Below are 20,309 nucleotides of genomic sequence, written 5' to 3'. Positions count from 1 at the left end.
CTCGATTGTATTATGTTTGTATATCACACATTGGGGGCTATAGATGGCGTTGAATATTTTTATTAGTACATAATACCATTTGGTACATTCTCTACTTCTAACATAAAATAATAATTATGACTCTAAAGGTTTTGGTGTCGTTGTCAGCTTGTAAGGCCTATCATAGATAAACTTATTCTTTAATTTGCTCCTAATGATGGTATGTGGCAAGTCTCCTAACAAGAGAGAAATGCAAAACAATTGGATTATATTATCTGCATGTATTATCTAGCCAGTCAGTAACACAGTAGATACCATACAATCAATGGACCTTTTTCGCTAGAAAACTGCCGAGCTTTTCTAAATGCTCCGCTATATCAACTGCCAAGTGATAAGACATTTAAACCTCATTATTATAATTCTATCATTTCCAAGGTTCAATGCTCTATTTTAGATAATAAAGATCAATTCAAAGGAGTATAGCATGTAATAATCTGCGAAATCGGTTACTTGACGAGGGAAGTGTCACGCAATCTGACAGCCGATGATGAAATCCATCCCTATAACAGGCTAGAAAAATGGTCCGATAGATTGTCATAGACTTATACCGGCCTTAGCGTTCGGAGGTTAAATATATTCCACAAGATAATTCTGTGATTACTGTGGGGATGATGGCGAATGTTTGATCTACGGCACGCCATATGCAGTTCTAAGAATTCACCCGACAGGGCTCGGAAGTTTGCCGTTCCCCTCTTTCGCATTGTTGATGGCGCGAGATACGTATATGATAGACGAATTCCGAGGTGGGATGGTGCGGGGGTAGTACACTTGGGCAAAGCCGTCCTTCCGGTCTTTGTTGATTTGGGACATGAGGGGTTGTGTCACTCTTATAGACCATTGCCAGATCTGTTTCGCACTTGCGCGAGTAAGGCTCGACAGAAAGCATCGTTTGTCTTGAAAACTGCGCATCATGGGAGACATTGCAGCTAGTAGCCAGGATGGCTCCGCCAGCGCTGGCAAGAAACACATCTTGCTTAATGCTTTTGATATGTCAACTGTGGGACATCTGTCCCCTGGACAATGGAAGGTTAGTGGTATAGGAATTGAACATGAAGGGCCATAATGCTGATAGCTGCATAGAACCCCAAAGACAAGTCTGCGACCAAGCGAACACTCGAGTACTGGATAGAGTTGGCGAAGCTGTTGGAGCGCGGTGGAATCAACGCGTTGTTCCTGGCAGATACAACTGGAGGTCATGATACCTATGAGGGTAAACTGGACGAGTGTATTCGACGTGCGGCGCAATGGCCTGTGACAGATCCTACTATCGTGAGTATCAATAGCACAAATGTTCTGACCAGAGTCTGACTTCTGGTTAGCCAATTTCGGCAATGGCTGCAGTGACAAAGAATCTGGCCTTTGGCATCACAGCCTCGACTTCATTTGAGCAGCCTTTTTTGCTGGCTAAGCGCTTTTCAACTTTGGACCATTTGACCAACGGTCGACTGGGTTGGAACATCGTGACCTCATATAAGAAAGCGGCTTTCAAAGCCATTGGTGTGGATACTCCAATTGAGCATGACGAACGGTACCGTCAGGCAGATGAGTATTTGAAGGTGCTCTATAAGTGAGTTGCATTCCCACAGCTCGGTTAGGGTGATGTTATTGAAGACTGACTCGGCGGTTGTCGCGTATAGATTGTGGGAGGGTTCCTGGGCTCCTGATGCCCTGTCGCCCAACCCCGAAGCAGACACGTACATAGACCCGGAGAAAGTCCGCCAGATCAACCACAAGGGCAAGTACTTCTCATTGAGCACACGACACATCGTCGACCCGTCTCCGCAGCGGACACCGTTCCTTTTCCAGGCAGGAACTTCACCTGCAGGATCGGAATTTGCTTCGACACACGCGGAGGCAATCTTTGTCTCTTCCCATTCGCCAGAGGTGTTGAAGCCGAAGATCGCAAATATCCGCAAGCTAGCCGCAGAAAAAGGCCGTGATCCACAGTCAATCAAGTTCTTTGGTACCTTCACACCCATTGTAGGCAATACCGACGAAGAGGCGTGGGAAAAGTACGAGGACCTGAAGAAATACGCCTCTGTTATTGGAGGACTGGTTCTTTTCAGCGGATGGACGGGAATTGACATTTCCAAAATCCCATTGGACCAAGAAATCACGGCTTCAGACTCGTTGGAGGCAAACAAAGTCACTAGCTTGCTTGACTCATTAACCACGACTAGCAAGGAAATCCCGCGCTGGACGCCTCGCGTGGTTGCTGAGAGGGCTGCAATCGGTGGTCTTGGCCCGGTGGCTATTGGAAGTCCTGCTACTGTGGCCGATGAGATGGAGCGTTGGATCCAAGAGGCTGACCTCGATGGGTTCAATCTTGCCTATGTTACCACGCCTGGCACTTTTGAGGAGGTGGTTGACCTACTCATCCCTGAGCTAAGGCGACGCGGTCTTTATCCTGAGCTCCCAGACTCCTCAGAGGCACCTCTCACAGCTCGTGAGAAGGTATTTGGCAAGGGACAGAAAGAGCTCAGGGCTGATCACATTGGAAGCAAGTACAAGTACGATGTGTATCAGGAGGAGGAGCCTTATGTTGAGGATACCGTGGAAAATTGATCGAATTAACGAGATCTGATGATTCAATTTATGAAGATAGAAGATTAGAAGATTATTAAATTGATTTAGAATTAATATGCATACAACATACATGTATGCAAGAGATGCGTAGAAGTGAAGGTGAAACAGAACGTGCCTGGTAACATTACCTACCCGTGACCCAGTACGTAATGCCACTCTAGCCTTTCCGGGACAGCTTTGGCCAACTCGACCTTCATACTCCTCGATTACCTTGACATTTCCTGACTTCGCCTCTGAGAGGACTAAAACTAAACGAGGTGTCATTCTTGCGCTAGTCTTTCAACCATAACGACCATACCACGCGAACCATGGCTACCGTACACCGAGGCCATCCCCATGATGAACCCCATGATGACGACTCTCTCCTTGGTGATGATTTGATTGAAGCCGATGATGGTGAGTACTTTTATTTGCCCCTCTGAACTACCAGCGTATAAACAATATCCTAATTCGGTGTGATTCTAGCCGTCGAAGCTGACGACCCCCTGCGCGACACCGACACGGCCCCTCTGCGAGGCAACATCGAATCCAGCTCGAGCAACCGCGGCAATTCCTCTAGCTATGGCAACTACTTAGCATCCTCTATGGGTGGTGAGGATCGTCGTGCGACGCAAAATACAATCGACGAGAGTGTTTGGGAGACATTGTCACGCGACTTGATTGCCGTGTGGGAGAAGATGCGCCAGGTGCTTTGGCCGAAATACTTGCTCGGAGGAATGATGCAGCGCGGAGGCAGCGGTACCGCTGATTCCGAGCAGGGTGGAGTGTCTGGATTTGGTGGTAACATTCGAGGACTCGTTGGACGCTGGCCGGATGCCGACGTGGTCCTGCAGGGTGGCATGAGCGAAGGGTTGCGAGACTGGGATCTCTGGTAAGCTAACCCTACACACGAAAAATCTGCTTAAAAGCTAATCCGGGCTTTACTCTAGGGGACCGCTTGTCTTTTGCCTGGTCCTGAGTTTGTTCTTGTCTGTCGCAAAGGGTGATCAATCGTCGGTGGTTTTCTCGGGTGTCTTCTGTCTGGTCTGGATCGGAGAAGCAGCTGTGACTCTTCAGATCAAGCTCCTTGGTGGCAAGATGTAAGTGTTGTATGGATTATCCCCCAATATTGCAGTTTACTAACATTCCGGCCTGTTAGTTCTTTCTTCCAGTCGATTTGCATTATCGGTTATACGCTATTCCCCTTGGTCATTGCCGCAATGCTGAGTGCACTGGGACTTCCTACTATCGCACGGATACCAGTATATCTTGTGTTAGTCGCATGGTCTTTAGCAGCTGGAGTAAGCATCCTAGGAGGCTCGGGAGTGGTACGGAACCGAGTCGGAATCGCAGTATACCCACTGTTTGTATTCTACGTTGCGATCGGGTGTCTCTGCTTCATCAGTTAAGGGCTCTCTATTGTGATATTGTGCTCAATAGTTGAGAAAATGCGCTGTCACATGCCTCTGATAGGCATCGGCGCAATGAATCTCAATAACAACATTGGATTGATTGTATTAGAATAGCGCGGATACCGGTATATCCAGACATTGAATTGAATTTATGCGAATTGTATTCTGCCGAGGTACCCTTAGGCAACAATAGACAATTGTTATTCTTTAGATGAATATGCTTTGTTCCCATTTTCCATTGACGCTTTGCTATTCAGAGCACTCCGTTTGTTGGGCCCCGCACCCGGCGGTCAAGTTATAAGAACCGGCAAGCTATCTTTTTCCTTCTTCTCTCACCTTTTCACCTTTTCACCCTTCCATCCTCTTGTTCTTCTCTTCGCAAAGTTCGCAAGGTTCAAATCTTCCTTCCTTCGTCGATTCGGCTGGTCCCAATCGATCCGATCTGTTTATCCGCGGTTATCGTTAACCTGTTGGAAGCTCCGCCCAACTCAATTTCGACTGGGTAACTCGAATACCCAATATCATTGACAAGTTTGTCCTTCGGACGCGACGCCATGGCTTCTGCTTCCCGTGAGCAGAACTCCTCGGCAGGTGGTATGTCATCATTGCTTAGGCGCATAGCCTCAAATTCCCCACATAGTTGGGCAGTTTCGCTGACAACTTCAAAGCTCTGGAAGCAGAGCAACCGAAAATGGACCACAAAGGTGCGCTTTGATCTAGTGATCCGTTTTTGTTTTGCCCTACAGATTTTCTTTATATCTACAATTCCCTTACTGCTACACGGCTTTCTCCAAAGTTCATGTGACCTGACAATATCGTCTTGACAGTAACCGCGCAGTCGCCTCCCTCCGACAATGACAGCGGCGAACGTCCCGTGCGACAACAGCTTAAGGAGACCAACCTCGACTCTGTGGGTGAAAAAGACGGTTCTGCCCGTGCAAACCGAAAGCGCTCTTTCGACAACACAGATGGGGCCAACGACACACCCCCAACCAAGCGATCCCGAGAATGCACCCCGGACAACAACTCCAATCACGCTGGAATCTCCAAGGATTCCACTACCCAAGATGTGAGTGACATCGTGCTGCCCAAAGCACCTGCGAACACTTCAGTTCACAATACACTTCTGTCCCACAACCCGATCATGAGCCATATCCCCGAGACCAAGGTCCAGTTTCCCCTGGACTTCGAGATCAAGATCTCAATTGCTGGATCCGAGCAAATTAGCCGTTTGACCATTCCTGTTGAGGTTGGTATCAAGGTGACAGCCGGAGTGGTCTCCTTGGCTTCCCCAACTTCGAGATCCGCTGAAGGCGAATCCTCCAAAATCCATATTACCATTCCTTCCCCAAAGCTTATTCCCCCATCTGGAAACCCTTCCACTGGACCCTCTTCCCCTGGACACCTTTCCCCTGGACACCTTTCCCCTGGACACCCTTCATCTGGGCACCCTTCATCTGGGCACCCTTCATCTGGGCACCCTTCATCTGGGCACCCTTCGTCTGCCCACCCTTCATCTGCCCACTCTTCATCTGCCCACTCTTCATCTGCCCATTCTTCATCTGCCCACTCTTCATCTGAGCACCCTTCATCTGAGCACCCTTCATCTGAGCACCCTTCATCTGCGCAACCCTCATCTGAGTACCCTCCTCTTGGAGAGCCCTCCCATTGGCACCGCTCAATTGAATCCTACATACATGATGACCCTTCATTCCACATTTATGAAGAGCCTGAGTCAATTGGGGATTCTTCATCTGAAAACTCTCTACCTGACTACCGTTCACCTGAATACCCGTCCTCCCCACCTCCTGACCCATGCAGTCCAACGGATTTCAATTACCCTAACCCCATGGTTGAAATCATTGATTCTAACGACTCTCAATCCCCACAGAGTCTTGAAACGACCACCGGCGGAAACGAGGATGAGTCTTCACAAACCCTCAAGAAGAAACGGAGTCGAGAACAACTTGAGGATGATGCCTCGAAGAATTCCCACACCGCGACTGACCCCGCACCCGGCTTGACTGAGACGACTTCAGACGAAAAATCTACTGCCGAAGGACAACCCGAGAAGAAGAGACCCCGCGACAATTCGGAGGAGCGCAAGGCTAAGGTGGACCAGGTGAGTTTGCTCCCTCAACTTCCCCAGCTTTTCTTTTTCCATCTTCCGCTAACACTTGCTTCTAGACTTTCACCGCGAGTGCATTTGGAAAGGCTTCTGCCGCGCCTTCCCCTTTCGCAATGCCTGGAACTAAATCGAGCTCTGATGCTTCGCCTTTTGCAACCAGCGGTGCCTCGACTACTGGTTTCGGTGCCCTCGGATCCGGCTTTTCTGCCTTTGGTAGCGCTTTCCCTGCTACCTCTGGTAAACTTACCAGCTTCGCGTCTCCCAACGCCCCCACTGCTTTCTCTGGAACAGCCGGTAAGCTGACCAGTTTTGCATCTGCCAACGCCCCCACCAGTTTCTCTGGAACAGCCGGTAAACTGACCAGTTTTGCATCTGCCAACGCCCCCACCAGTTTCTCTGGAACAGCTGGTAAACTGCCCAACTTTGCAACCCCCAATACCCCCTTTTCCTTTGACCAGAAGCTTGGTGCAGATGACTCCGAGGAGGAAAGTGACCACGACGAAGTCGGTGAACCCAGTGGCACCTTTGTTGCCGAGAAGCCCGACTCGCGTTTCCACGAACAAACTGGTATGGACCCCTTCCTGCCTCTACCTCCCCCCTGGATCCCGTATATGGCCCGTGACTCATTCGAACGTGAACCCCCAGTTGAAACCGGCGAAGAAAACGAGAGCACTGAGTTCACAGCCAAGGGCAAGTTGTACTACTTTGACGACAAAAAATGGAAGGAGCGTGGTACCGGCACCTTCAAGCTCAATCTCAAGACGGAGTCCAATGGAAAGAAATCCGCTCGCATTATCATGCGCGCCGACGGTGCCTTGCGTGTCATGTTGAACAGTGCGGTTTGGCATACCATGCCCTTTGGTGATGCTAAGGGTTCTCGCCCGACCACTCGGGATATCTACCTCGCCAGCAACGAAGACGATAGAGTTGTGAGCCTTCTTCTCCGGGTAAGTCTCCAAATTCTTCTCATTTCTTCTCTCGTGATACTAACATTGAATAATACAATATAGCTCGGCAATGAGAAGCAGACTGGTGACTTGTTTGATGTACTAAAGGATGTTATGGAGAAAATTTGAGTTGACCAGTCAGTCGCGAAGATAGTCAAGATTGTAAATAACGAAAAACCAGAAGAAAAAAAAAAAAACACAGAACCACTACTCTCATGGGGAAGGCTCAGAGTTGTTACTATTGCAGTTCATTAGCGATCTTTAATACACTTGTGTGAATATTCCATTGTATCTTCTTCCCTCTAGACTTTGCACATTCCTTTACTTAGCATGGATCCTTTACCCTGTCAAAAGCTATTTGGCTATTTGAATTGTCATCTCTCATACATGTCTATGATTTATATCTTTGGAATGATATTGTTTCGCTAATAAAAAGTTTTTCCTTCTTCCGACCTAGCTGTACTCACACCGAAGTCTCTAAGGTGCCCAGGTGGTAATTGTTGATCAGTCATCTGGTGCGAGACCCCGAAACTGTTATGACACCCTGGTGAAGTCTAGCACGGTCTGCACTTAGATTCTTCTTTCCCCATGAACTCGGAGAGCATGCTCTCCCAAATTGTCTTTCCGATTGAAGGATCTACCGCACCCTTCTCGGTGGCACTTGTAAGCACCGGGAAAGAGATGCTGTGTCTCGATATGTCGCCAAAGGACATTTAACCGACCAAACGATTGCGTGGATCGACAGTCCTTCCATTTGCATTGAAACGGCTCTGCAGACGCTCTGGAAGAAGTGATTGTTAGAGAATGAAGGAAGTATCCGACATGGTTCATCATCGAGACTTACTCGGCCTTGTGAGGCATAGGACAGGCTCGAGATCTCTGGTTTCTGACCCGGGCAGCACGATTAGGAATGCATTGTGGTGGGCTTTGCATGGCATGAGCAAGCTGAGGAGAGATAGACGTGGGTTGACCAAGCATAGGGGTGCCATAGCCCATGAGCTGGCTAGTCACGGCGCCACCCTGTGCGACGGAGTATTGCGAGGTGCAAGTGACATTGCCAGGACCTGCTGCATGGCCTTGGGTGGAATGAAGCATGCTTGGATTCGCAGCATGAAAGGAGTATTGCGAGTACGAAAAAGGGTGTTCATTGAGACCATTGAGATCATCGAGATACCCAGTTTCCCAGGATCGCTCATCGAAGAGGCATGAATTGCCTGAAAAAGTTTCATCTGGAGACCAAGCCATCATGAGAGGTTTATGTGATATTCGGAAATTGTATAGAAATGTTTAACGTGGAATTGCTTGAAGGAAATATTGATGAAGTGAAGGCTTATGTTGGGGATTTTCTCCGAGGAATAAAGAGGATTAAATATCTGAAGGATCAACGAAGTCAATGTCAAATTGCCCATCTTGCACCCGGCGAGTGTTGTTTAGATTTAAGCATTCGCCACTGATAGGGGCTGAGAAGTATGGATGTATACGGACGGCCCCCCCCCCCCCCTCCCCAAGGAGATTTTTCTTGGAATCGGATTTGGGATAAAACCAATCAACGCGCAATATTGACATGCAGCCCCCACAGTGTCAAGGGGGTACATTCCAAGGTTGCTTTGCTGTCTTTTGTAAGTGGAGGATCATGCAGTCGGATTTGGTTCTTCTCCAATCACAATACGAGCAAGGTCATCGGCGAATAGGATAATTACGTAGGGTGTAAAGTAGTGGCGCATGGTTTGTGCTCAGCCTCACCTCAGACCGCTACCTAGGTAATCATTTATATAAACGGATGTCTACGGAGTAGTGCCCAAGTAAGTTCTTTTAGTCCTTTTACTTGTACCTTTACACAGATATTGAATCAATAATCTTTTATGTTTCTTCAGAACTATATGTGAAAAACCATGGCGAACCTAAACTGGGAGGCCCACAAGGCTGAAATCGAGCGCCTCTATATCCACCAAGACAAATCGCTGAAGGAGGTGATTCAGACCATGGGAGCGGTACACGGGTTTTGCAGAAGGTATGTACATTTTCCCAAGATCTATCACTTTGATGTACTTGCCTTAAATAACAGTTGCATAGCAAGAGCCAATACGAAACGAAATTCGCGCAGTGGGGACTCAAAAAGTATCACATGGGATCCAAGAAGTGGAAGCTCCTTGATCAGAACCTGAAAAAACGAGGTGCAGACACAGAAGTCTATATCAATGGAGTTCTCTTTGAGCCCAAGAGAGTTAAACGTGAGCTTGGTCGACAGGCCTTTCAAACAACAATGCAAAAAGAAATGGAGAAGGTCATTTCAAGTAAGTTTTCTTGGACAGCGAGTGGAAGTGGGCTCGCAGTCATCTAACACGGTATAGAAACTTCCCCTAAAATTCCAGAAGGTGTTCTGGTCTACTCCCCAGCACCGTCTGCGTTGCAGCTACAATGGCCTTCGAACCTCCCCTGGTTCAATTTCTCACAATCTGCGTTCCCAGACAAGGCTAAAGGTGGGGATGCTTTTGAAATGATGGCCTTTTAGATTCTTGTCCACTCAAGACTTACGCCGTTTTAGGACTTTTTTATTCCCAATCAGAGATAGATATCTCTGCTTCTCCGGGGATGACTCGGTCTAGTCACTCTTCTAAGAAGGATTGGGTTTCCACTTTAGACTCGGTGTTTGCCTGGGTAGCACCACCGAGTCAAAAAGTGCTACAAGGTGGCTCCCGAATGGCTACCGCATTGAGCATTGTAATGCCTGAGGAATACGATGGTCAGCACGCTGCTACCTCCCAGGAGCTTTCCAGCGACAGTGACTCCAAGCTAAGGAACTTTATTCGAATAGCTCTCTATCTTCTGTCTAACAAAATTACTATGCGAGACACAGGAAATTTCGGGTCTCACCTTCATGGTGAAGAGGAATTCATGTTGAAGATCTTTCGCATGTCTGGACTCGACAACATTGTGAGCTTGCGCCATTTGCTATCTAGGAAACATAACATGTCAGATGGGGCAATTGCAGAGAGCCTCTTTGGTAGTGCAATTAAATGTCTTGACATCGAAACCACACGGTTGATGCTGGAGGCTGGCATGGGTCCCGACACCCTCATCGATGTCAAATTCCGTCCTATGAAAACTGCCACACCCCTCGGATATATGGCCATGAAATGTGGTGAAGCTGCCTTACAGATTTCCCGCTTATTACTGAAGCATAGCGCTACTGTCGATCTTTGTCACGGCGGGGAATCCGCACTCGACATTGCTGTGAAGCACTCCAATGGACACATGGTAGAAGTTCTCGCATTGAACGGTGCCCATATCACGGCAAAGTCCTTACATTCTGCCGTGAAGGGGAATCAAGATTTCAGAATTGTTCACTGTCTTCTGACAGCTGGTCCCGAGGGTCTTGTGGACCATATGTTTCCTGAAGGCACGATTCTGGTGACCGCACTTAAGCGAATTGATGCGACGGGGAAACTACTGGCACGAAAAGCCAACATCAATGCGATACAGCCTATCCAGTCTCACGACCAGTTCAACGGTCTCGGAACGACTTTAATAGGCTTAGCATCTGCAAGTGGCAACGATGAATTGGTACGAACCCTCCTCGAGGCCCGTGCAGAAGTCAATATAGAGTCCAAATCTGGTCTTTGTGTTCCACCTCTAGTACTGGCAGTCCACGGGGGAAACAACAATATCGTCACTCTCCTTCTTCGGGCGGGATCTGATGTCTCTCTCGCAGACGCCTTCATAGCGCCACAGGAGAGCGTCGGAAACTCACTCTTTGAAAGGGCTTTGACACGAGATGCTCACACGACAGACCGCATCAGATTGTGTCAGACTTTGCTAACCGAGGGCGGAAGAGCGAGTCAGCGTGCGATGGAAGACTTTAACACCCTTCAGCTGTTTGATGCTGTGATACGTCGTGATGCGGAGTCTGTGTCTCTATTGCTCGGTCTTGGCCCCCGGGTAACCACTTATGATGCCAAATTCGGACACAATGCTCTTGTGCTGGCTATCAGAAATGGAGATCAGAAAATAATATCTTTGCTTCAAGCAGCTGGAGCTACAGTTGTCGGTTGCGCTATAAGATTTATTGCTAATGTTGAGACTGCGATGTTTCTGCTCGACATCGGAATTTTACATGCGGTTCTATATGCAGATGGCTACACCATCCTTGTATCTGCGATACTTGCGCAAGATGACGACTTGACAACGTTCCTGCTCGAGTGGGGGGCCGACCAAACACAGCCTGTAGTTTTCCCGCAATTTGAAATACCACAGCATCTCTGCAAAACTGTGCTAGAGGCAGCCCTATGTCGAGGAAATCTTCCTCTAGCCGAAATTCTTGTTCAACGGGGCGCCTATCTTGGTGAAGCAGAAATCATCACGATTGCATGGAGAGCCTCAGTAATGAATGATGCCGATGTGCTTCGCTCTTTCCTCGCCATGTTCCCCCGTTTCTCTCTAACGTCTGCTACTGCAGTTGCAATGGCTCTGTTATCCAAAAACTCTGAAATTATCCATCTTCTTCTCAACGCTGGTATCAAGCCTAATGGAATTCCAAGGATGCGGCCTCATTACTGTGATCCAATCAAAAGTGAGGCCTCGAAGAACGATATGTTTTCGCATCCTGAGCAATGGAGTCTTGTGCTATCATATCCGCAATCAGTGCTTGAATTGGCAGTTATCCACAACGAACGATCTATAGCGCGAAGTCTAATTGCATGCGGAGACTGGACAAAACGTGAAATGGGTCGTGCTTTCACAACCAGCTTACAATACGGAGAACATGAGCTTGCTAAAGAACTGCTGGCCGCCGGTGGAGATGTACACCAACTCAGTTTCGTCAAAGGGATTTCAGTATCTGCTAGATATCCTGTGGAGATTGCTTTAGAAGAAGGCAATACTCGACTATTGCAGAGTTTAGTTTCTGCCGGACTAGATCCTAATCGTTCCAGCGGTGGCCATCTCACTGGCTTACAGCGGGCAGTCAAGTATGGAAATATGAAGCATATTGAAATGCTCCTTGCTGCTGGGGGAGACGTCAACAGCCCAGCAATATGTCACCATGGAAAGACTGCATTGCAGATCGCGGTGCAGTTCAAAGATACAGGCATTACAGAAATGCTGGTTAGAGCTCACGCGAATGTCAATCCTCCCCTGAACCCTTTGAACGCTGAAGACGAATGTCCCTTGCATCTTGCAATCAAAATTGGAAACAAAAAGCTGGTTATATTTTTGCTTCAAGCCGGAGCAAACGTGAACAGTCCACCTAGTCCGTTCCATGGTACTACAGCCTTGCAATTAGCGGTGAAACAAGGTGATTTGGGTCTTGTCGATCTGTTTCTGCGAGAAGGTGCGGATGTCAACCAAGCGCCGGCCCACAATGGTGGAGCTACGGCTTTACAATTTGCTATTATCCAAGGTTACATTGGCATTGCACGTAAGCTGTTGGATGCAGGCGCAGATGTGAATGCACCGAGAGCTCCATTAAACGGAAGAACAGCACTCGAAGGTGCAGCTGAATGGGGCCGTGTTGACTGCTTACAACTTCTTCTGAATGAGGGAGTTTCAGCGGAAGGTGAAGGTAGAGATCAATTTGTTCGAGCTGTGATCTTGGCTAAAGCCAATGGACATCTGGCTGTGGCCAGATTTCTCAAGACCAAATTTATTTGGACTGACTCTGACTTTGAGGGCGACCAAGACCATTTTCTTGCTGATATGGGGGTGCCGAAGGAGTTGTTGAATATAGGGCAAAACTGTCAAGACTGCCAAGGTATGCTATAGAACCCTGAGCACGGAATATCACATCAATATACCATGTTAGATGTAATATCAGACCTTTAGATTTTACCTCTAAAGGTAATAAACGCCATCACATCCCGGTATGACCTTAGAATGGGTTATTAATGCATTATTAACAAACCTTATGCATCACTAACTCACTAGTTCCTCCACTGGGCCCGAGGGCATATCCACAACTTGGACAAGGCAGCACTTTTCTACCCCTGTGGCCATCTCCCTGGATGTGAGGACAAGAACGACTGTATGTACAATATTGTAGTTGTGGTTTCAAACTACATAGACTTATATTTCACCTTGAACTGAATACTGTGATACATATACATTTTACCTTCTAGTCTTAATTTTTAAGCCCTGAAGATGTGAGACACTCAGCCACCAACCCCCCCCCACCCCAACCACTGCCAAGATTCCACAAATGAGCTATCCATTCTGATCTTAAACCCCATCTTCGCTTTCGCTGATTTTCTTATTCTACACAGAAGAGTAGTGCCATATACTCCGTATATGGCACAGAGTTAAGGAGCATACTCCCTACTCAGCTTCCTTTTGATTGAGGTACATATCCCTCGGCAATTCCCGAAGAATTACCGGGACCTGGCATCCAAACCCACTTTCGGATCCTCGGATACATAGGTTTGCCAATTATGTACATTATGAGTGGTCTTATAGAAAGTATGTAGTACATAGCACCGCCGATCACTTGGGAAGTGGACTCCTATTGCGCAGAACTCGGAAGAAAAAAAATTCAAGGGTTTGTCACACGAATGCAGGGGAAGCTGGCATGTTGGGGATATAAGAGTAGCCTCTCAGTAGCTCTGCCCGAGTGGGCCGATTGAGATTTTGCACTGCGAAGATAATCTCTATACGAGAACTGCCAAGATGTTCGGTCGATCTCTCACGGCAGCGCTGACAATCGCACTTCTCATCAATGGCGGCCAAGCAAAACAGCCGATTCGACGCGCTTCCACACATTCCACCCATCATACTCGTGGATCTGAACCGATTGATACGTCAAATTATCGATTTTTAACTAACAAGACCAAATGTTTGCTTTATTCCAATCCTTTCTTTCAATCTCGACTGACCAAAATGTAATCTTTTCACAGCTCATGTGGTGGAGAGCTTACCGGATGTACATTTCGAATTGGGAGAGATGTACTCGGGATTTATGCCCATCCGTGAAAATAATTCCTTGTTTTATATATTTCAACCCAAGATTGGGGAACCAAGCAACGACCTCACAGTTTGGCTGAATGGTGGACCGGGTTGTAGTTCAATGCAGGGGTTTCTGCAAGAGAACGGCCGCTTTACTTGGCAGCCCGGCACCTATGAACCAGTCATTAATGAGTACTCATGGGTTAATTTAACCAATATGTTGTGGTAAGTCATTAGTGAAAACAGTATAGATGTAATTGATAAACTGACTGTGTATAGGGTCGACCAACCGGTTGGAGTTGGGTTCTCAAACGGTACACCGACTGCTACCGGTGAGGAGGAGATCGCTGCCGATTTCGTCAACTTTTTCCTGGAGTTCCAAGAAGAATATGATATCAAGAACTTCCGAATCTTCCTAACGGGTGAAAGTTATGCGGGCCGGTACGTGCCCTACATATCCGCCGCCATGCTTGACAAGAACGATACCGAACACTTCAACCTCAGCGGTAAGACTTGAGAATCCCCCGAAGCTGCATTATATTGGTCGCACATTCTCATCCATATTAGGAGCTCTGATGTATGATGCGTGCATCGGCCAGTGGGATTATATCCAGGCTGTACTCCCCGCTTACCCCCTCGTTGAACAACATGCCGACCTGTTCAACTTCAACCAATCGTTCATGGGGGAGCTGCAGGATACCTATGAACAATGCGGTTACAAGGAATATTTCGAGGAGTATTTCACTTACCCGGCCTCTGGAGTCCAGCCCCCCAAAGAAATGGATTACTCCAAGTGCGACATTTACAACATGATCTATAATGAGGCTTTTAATACAAATCCATGCTGGAGTCCTTATAAGATCAGTCAAACATGTCCACTCCTGTGGGATGTCCTAGGCTTCCCCACAGACCTCTTCTACCAACCGGGTCCATCAACCTATTTCAACCGCACGGATGTCAAGAAGGCTCTGCATGTTCCTACGGATATCGACTGGGAGCTCTGTAGCGTCGAGAGTGTCTTTGTGAGCCCCGACCCAGGACCCGAGCAACAATACGACGAGTCTGCGAATCCCACGGAGCATGTCCTGCCACGACTGATTGAAGCGACTAATCGCGTTTTAATCTCGAACGGAGATTGGGACTATCTGATTATCACGAATGGAACGTTGCTGGCGATCCAGAACATGACCTGGAATGGCGAGCTGGGCTTCCAGACTCGTCCTACAACCCCCATTCATATTGACATGCCCGACCTACAATATGCTGCGGTCTTTGATGCCCAAGAGGGATATGGCGATTACGATGGCCCGCAGGGGATTATGGGTGTTCAACACTATGAACGTGGTCTGATGTTTGCCGAAACCTTCCAAGCAGGTCATCGACAGTCCCAGGATCAAGGCCGTGTGTCTTATCGTCATGTTCAGTGGTTGTTGGGTGATGATGATCATCTTTGATGCCCTTCTTCGGAGACTGGATCTGGAGTGTAACCAAGCCGCTGTGGCTCGCTGAAGTTACACTTGGCTTTCTGCCGTGGTTTATTTTAAATATTGTATATGTATATCAAGTCTCCTGGCATTTCTAGGGATTAATAAAAGTATCAGATTGCTTTAGGGTCAAATGAGAGAGAACTGCCCAGGTGCGGCCCTGGTATCGGATAAGCCCATTTCTTCAATATAGGCAAGTACCTTCTCTTCATCCCCTCTCTGCACCTTCCTCTTCTCTTGACATTTCTCTTTGTCTGTCCCCCAGCTCTTCTCTTTCCTCTTGTCCAATCACTTATACCTCAAGCGGTCAAGCGGGAAGGAACTATTCGTGACCGTCCCTTTAACTACTGATTGACTGCTTCTCCAGTTTAAACCAATGCTAGGGATCCTGCTCCACAAATCATTTGATAGCCTCAACAATACCCTCTCCGCTTCCAGGAGGCTGATAAATTTTGACATTCGTCAGTCCCACAGACGCAAGAAGATCCCGCCACTGCTTCTCAGACCGTTCAAACGCAGCAACCTGGACCATCATCATAATGCTCAGGCAAGCAGACGGCAGACCACAGTGAAGATCCGGGAGAATGGACTCGTGGATAACCAGACGAGAGTAACCGGGCTCCATTGCATCGACAATATTGGCCAGAATAGATCGACAGTGCTCGTCTGACCAGTCATGAAGAATCCAATGCATGAAGTATGTTCGCGCGCCTATTTGAGCTTTATTAGCACAAACCATAGTATGCAATCCGAACATCATACACACCCTTGACTGGTTGAGGCGTGAAAAAGTCGTGTGGCGCTAGCTCTGTGCCCTCTGGGAGATTTTCGATGGTCGAAATAACCTGTGGCAGATCTTGTAGGATCAAACGCCCAGGTGCCTCGGGGAATTTCTCCCGGAATTGGCGCAAATAATTCCCTTCGCCACCTCCAACATCAACGAGGAGAACTTCTTCGGGCTTAGCGTTATAGCCATCAATGATTAGTTGCTGGATGTCGAACCAGTCAACCCAATTGACGGTGGTTTTCTGCTTAAGTGCCATCCATTGTTGGAAATCCCTGGCTAGGTCTGGATTGTGGCCCAACCACTCGAAATAGTTCATATCGGTGTTGAATGCTAGTTGAAAAGGTGTCTCTTTGGCAGAGGTAGGGAATTGATTGTTATTTTTGCGGAAGAATTCCGGTGCTTTGGAGGTGCAAAGGTTACCGATCTCAAAGCTACATATAGTCAATAAAATATTCAACCAATTGAAAGGGTAGGTGAGTAACTGAACAATGCACTGACCAGGCTCGAGTGGTTGCTTCCATGATTGGGTCTGCCATCACCATGGTAAGAGGTGAGGGCTTGAAGTGTTGTACTCCATCCTGCTTGATATATCCTGTCGCGGCGAGAAGGCGAGTAATCTGGTCTTTAGAAATTGCTATATTAGCTCCATGTGGCCTATAGCAATATACTATTTATGCTGAATATTATGATATTCTGATTAATAGTGGGGAGCGGTATAGATATCCACCACCCATATTGAGACAGAAGCCTCAGATATGCCAATCTTACCAACAAGGGCTAAGCTTGCACCAGATTTCTCTGCAATCTCTGGAGAGGAAGCGCCACATTCTGGATTTTGGCTGATCAGAGTAAAAATACCCAGTTGAACACCCATACGAAGAGCCATCAAAGCTGGGGAGTGCTATAAATTCACAATTAGTTACTACATTCGAAGGCCACATTGCAGAACTGCAATGAAGGGTTTTGTAGAACATACCATTACTACATCCTGAATAACTCTCTCAACAGGGGACTCTAGGGCAGCCAATAACCCCCGAGCAGCATTGAGTGCTTCTAAACGTGCTTGCTCATCGAGGCCTTGGGTCTGCACGCTATCGGTCAAAGCAGCGATCTGTGATGAGAGAGATGTGTCCTTATTTTGGCTCATGATGAATTTGCTTCAAGTTTCATGGAAACTACAATTCTCCAAAACAATGTATTAAAGCCTTTAAGATGTTTCGTACGGAGTACGGAGAACTCTGTACATAAACGCTAAATATACACGGAGACATCGGGGTTCCGGTTGTGTGAACCGTGCCCACCAAAACAGGTCCACCCTATAAACTAGTATCAAATGGTAATGTGGCCGAGAGACGGTGGTTTTGTTTATGGCCCAGCTTAACTAGCTAAAACCTAAACTACAGATTAGCGCACGGAGTAGAGGTTTCAGTTTAGGTGACCTCTTGATAGGCCGGTGATATTCCCCAATACGATATACAAAATAGGAACGAAGTAAAACATAGTTTACTCATGGGGATCAAAGGCTATACATAGCAAAGTCTCTTGCACAAAGTATGCTTTTTTTACGGTCTTCCTTTACACCTAAAAAGACCATCGAAAGACCAACAAAAAGACATCACAAGGCCGCATAAGCGGCCGACTATTCTTGTATCATTGTGAAACCAAATACTAGTCTCAAAATGTATGACAGTGGAGTCAAAGGGCGAGAATAAATATAACTTGAAGATATCAATTTCCCCAAAATTCGAGCGCCTGTATCTCGTTCATTGGCATGTCGAATTGATAAAACTGCGTGTTTGTGTGCAAAAAGGGGCTCTTCCCCTTAGCTCCGGGTTTTATATTTTGACTTATTAATATGCTTAAATCCGCATAGAAAAAGAATGTCTGATTATATTCCGAGATTCATAGCACGCGCAACTGATAGGAGTTCCAAAGACATTCCCGTTTATAAAAGCATCGCCCCCGAGGGTCTAAATCTATGCTCAATTCCTTTATCGCATACAATATCCCGATGAATATGCCTAATAGCCAAGGCTTTTTTTTCTAAGCTTTATGCGATTGTACTTTTTCCTTCTGTCTTGCTAGAGACTGAGAGTTTCTCTAGGGTTCCTCTGGCGTACGTGGTAAGCTTTCACTCGCACAAAAGAAAAGGTCCCAAGGAGCCTCCTTCCGTTTCAAGAAGCTGTAAGTCGGCGTGAATTTTAAGGTGAGCTTTTGCTGAGGCAGATCGAAAACTGCTTCGATCACGCGTACTTGACAAAATCTATATTGCGAGATATATAGGATCTGCTCAGGGATAAGCCATGGCTAGTAACCGCTATTAGGTTTCTATAAAACTCACCGGAAACACCGATTCTTTCTCATAGCCTGGTTGGTATACACGGTTATAAACCACCGACAGAATAGCTCTCATTTCTGTGCCCAACAATGCATTTTCCGGAGCATCGCAGTTGTGGGCGACACTCATTTTCACATGGGGAGGGATGTAGATCGCATTTTCAGATTCTGGTCCCTTCCATTCCTTCAGAGTCTGGATTTACGAGTGCTCTTCACCCTCGACTCCACGACGATGATACAACCCATTCAGCACACCGAAGAACGGGTTTGGGGTTCTATAAAACCATCTTAGTGTCTCATATTGACTATTTGCTCCCATATGTGATGACATTATATATCGAATTACCAGGGGGCAGATACATACTCAAGTGAAGCCCACGGGCCACGTTCACTGCCGAAGGCAAGGAACATTGGACGGTTTTTAGCAAAAAGCCTCTACTGAATCTTTCTTTCCAGTATAATCAGAATATCCCTGTATGAGTGAGATGCCTCTTTCTCTGGGTTTGGATCTCGAATATCCCAGGCATCCACCTTTATCTTAGGATGGAAGGTAGGATGTGGTCGAAAATGACCCTCGTCCGACAAGAGTGATTCTACATTTGGAAGGGCAATTGCTGTCACCCCTCGACGAGCGAACACCTGCACGGAGAAAATTTGTTTTTCCTGGCGTTGAAAAAATCCAATGAGGTTGTGTAGCTGAGGACTGCACTCTCGTTTTAGTTTCACTTGTTCCGACAAATATCCATCATTCAGTGTCGCGCGGGATGCAGATGTGAACACAATAGTCTTAGCCGGCATGGTGAGTGCAGTATTCGTGAAGTATTATAGAGGTAGGTTTAGGTTCGACAGGTGTCTGTCTAATATATGTCAACTATGGTGACAATGATGACGTGTCTATATCAAAACGTAGAGGTGTAATAATATGATAATGTAAGGGACTTCAAGTGATTGTGAAATTGGCAAATATTAAGCTGACCCCCGACAAGCGCGAATATCTTCGATTTATTACAAGCATCCGCTATCATTAGTTATGTCTTTGTTGGTGGGCTAGTTACGAAGCCCCAGGGGGGGCCAAGTCCTCCTTCAATTCTAGGTGCAATAATCGCTGAATGATGATTTTGAATGAATTGAGTCTGTCCTACACATGTGGCCTTCAAAAAGACCTGTCGTCATCACTCTCCACTAAAACCTCTCTCGTTTGCTATATATCCGACTGGCTATTATTGCTCTCGGCATCACAGGATTTTTGTTTTATATTCTTGAGGGGCAAATCCGCCGCAGAAAGTGTCCGTTTATAGCGCTGAAAGGAATTATATGAGGGCTTGAAGCCGGAGCCCGTTCCTTTTTGTGAGGTAGTTTTGCCAGTAGAGCCAGTGGTAGACTTGAATACCTTGCAGAAAAAGGGGCGAAGAGCCGGGACATAAGCGGCGACAATGACAACGTTTTGCTCAATCCTAGACTGGAAGTTAGCGGAGTTGGTAAACAGGTGTGGGTAATACTTACAGTCCCCAAAGAAACGAGGGAAGTGCACCAACGAGGATCAGTATGGTCGGTGAATAGCTTCAAATATGTTGCTTTAACGAGTGTGATGATCGCGGAAAGCGGTGTCAATGCCATCATAATGCAAACGCTCAGTCTTGTCGAAAATGGCATTTACAATTTCCAAAATGATATCTG

At 47.0% G+C, this 20,309-nt stretch overlaps 10 protein-coding genes across 10 annotated transcripts; 6 read left to right on the top strand and 4 right to left on the bottom strand.

Moving 5' to 3' along the window:
* Positions 1-949: 949 nt before the first annotated feature.
* On the top strand, positions 950-2,604 carry N7487_008326 (xenobiotic compound monooxygenase, DszA family; the record flags this gene model as incomplete). Its single annotated transcript, XM_056876056.1, has 4 exons — positions 950-1,066; positions 1,120-1,308; positions 1,359-1,606; positions 1,677-2,604. 4 exons carry the CDS (start codon positions 950-952, stop codon positions 2,602-2,604), a joined length of 1,482 nt encoding a protein of 493 aa, XP_056728244.1.
* Positions 2,605-2,933: 329 nt separating this feature from the next.
* N7487_008325 (Yip1 domain protein) lies at positions 2,934-4,013 on the top strand (the record flags this gene model as incomplete). The annotated part of the gene is made up of 4 exons (XM_056876055.1): positions 2,934-3,021; positions 3,091-3,496; positions 3,555-3,704; positions 3,764-4,013. 4 exons carry the CDS (start codon positions 2,934-2,936, stop codon positions 4,011-4,013), a joined length of 894 nt encoding a protein of 297 aa, XP_056728243.1.
* A 403-nt stretch (positions 4,014-4,416) lies between these two features.
* Positions 4,417-7,227, top strand: N7487_008324 (uncharacterized protein). The gene is made up of 5 exons (XM_056876054.1): positions 4,417-4,610; positions 4,685-4,720; positions 4,844-6,138; positions 6,204-7,091; positions 7,155-7,227. Exons 1-5 carry the CDS (start codon positions 4,571-4,573, stop codon positions 7,218-7,220), a joined length of 2,325 nt encoding a protein of 774 aa, XP_056728242.1. The 5' UTR covers positions 4,417-4,570; the 3' UTR covers positions 7,221-7,227.
* A 704-nt stretch (positions 7,228-7,931) lies between these two features.
* Positions 7,932-8,336, bottom strand: N7487_008323 (uncharacterized protein; the record flags this gene model as incomplete). Its single annotated transcript, XM_056876053.1, has 1 exon — positions 7,932-8,336. The coding sequence occupies one exon, from the start codon at positions 8,334-8,336 to the stop codon at positions 7,932-7,934; it is 405 nt and encodes a 134-aa protein (XP_056728241.1).
* A 647-nt stretch (positions 8,337-8,983) lies between these two features.
* N7487_008322 (Clr5 domain-containing protein) lies at positions 8,984-9,603 on the top strand (the record flags this gene model as incomplete). Its single annotated transcript, XM_056876052.1, has 3 exons — positions 8,984-9,102; positions 9,165-9,385; positions 9,443-9,603. 3 exons carry the CDS (start codon positions 8,984-8,986, stop codon positions 9,601-9,603), a joined length of 501 nt encoding a protein of 166 aa, XP_056728240.1.
* Positions 9,604-9,791: 188 nt separating this feature from the next.
* N7487_008321 (uncharacterized protein) lies at positions 9,792-12,851 on the top strand (the record flags this gene model as incomplete). Its single annotated transcript, XM_056876051.1, has 1 exon — positions 9,792-12,851. The coding sequence occupies one exon, from the start codon at positions 9,792-9,794 to the stop codon at positions 12,849-12,851; it is 3,060 nt and encodes a 1,019-aa protein (XP_056728239.1).
* Positions 12,852-13,748: 897 nt separating this feature from the next.
* On the top strand, positions 13,749-15,478 carry N7487_008320 (uncharacterized protein; the record flags this gene model as incomplete). The annotated part of the gene is made up of 4 exons (XM_056876050.1): positions 13,749-13,914; positions 13,976-14,249; positions 14,304-14,530; positions 14,592-15,478. The coding sequence occupies 4 exons, from the start codon at positions 13,749-13,751 to the stop codon at positions 15,476-15,478; spliced, it is 1,554 nt and encodes a 517-aa protein (XP_056728238.1).
* A 430-nt stretch (positions 15,479-15,908) lies between these two features.
* On the bottom strand, positions 15,909-17,442 carry N7487_008319 (O-methyltransferase family 2; the record flags this gene model as incomplete). The annotated part of the gene is made up of 5 exons (XM_056876049.1): positions 15,909-16,219; positions 16,275-16,726; positions 16,794-16,917; positions 17,064-17,196; positions 17,272-17,442. The coding sequence occupies 5 exons, from the start codon at positions 17,440-17,442 to the stop codon at positions 15,909-15,911; spliced, it is 1,191 nt and encodes a 396-aa protein (XP_056728237.1).
* Positions 17,443-18,395: 953 nt separating this feature from the next.
* On the bottom strand, positions 18,396-18,762 carry N7487_008318 (uncharacterized protein; the record flags this gene model as incomplete). The annotated part of the gene is made up of 2 exons (XM_056876048.1): positions 18,396-18,602; positions 18,637-18,762. The coding sequence occupies 2 exons, from the start codon at positions 18,760-18,762 to the stop codon at positions 18,396-18,398; spliced, it is 333 nt and encodes a 110-aa protein (XP_056728236.1).
* Positions 18,763-19,833: 1,071 nt separating this feature from the next.
* N7487_008317 (uncharacterized protein) lies at positions 19,834-20,249 on the bottom strand (the record flags this gene model as incomplete). The annotated part of the gene is made up of 2 exons (XM_056876047.1): positions 19,834-20,091; positions 20,136-20,249. 2 exons carry the CDS (start codon positions 20,247-20,249, stop codon positions 19,834-19,836), a joined length of 372 nt encoding a protein of 123 aa, XP_056728235.1.
* Between the last annotated feature and the right edge of the window lie 60 nt (positions 20,250-20,309).

The sequence above is a fragment of the Penicillium crustosum genome (assembly GCF_028827405.1).
Source record: "Penicillium crustosum strain IBT 35664 chromosome Unknown utg000003l_segment0_segment0, whole genome shotgun sequence".
Classification (NCBI taxonomy): Eukaryota; Fungi; Ascomycota; class Eurotiomycetes; order Eurotiales; family Aspergillaceae; genus Penicillium; species Penicillium crustosum.
Note: the sequence above shows the minus strand (reverse complement) of the source record. Positions and strands in the feature narration are given on the sequence as shown.

Coding starts and splice junctions, on each gene's coding strand:
- N7487_008324 (XM_056876054.1), top strand. CDS start 4,571: ATGGCTTCTGCTTCCCGTGAGCAGAACTCCTCGGCAGGTG. Junction 4,721..4,843: donor ACCGAAAATGGACCACAAAG/GTGCGCTTTGAT, acceptor TCGTCTTGACAG/TAACCGCGCAGTCGCCTCCC. Junction 6,139..6,203: donor GCAAGGCTAAGGTGGACCAG/GTGAGTTTGCTC, acceptor ACTTGCTTCTAG/ACTTTCACCGCGAGTGCATT.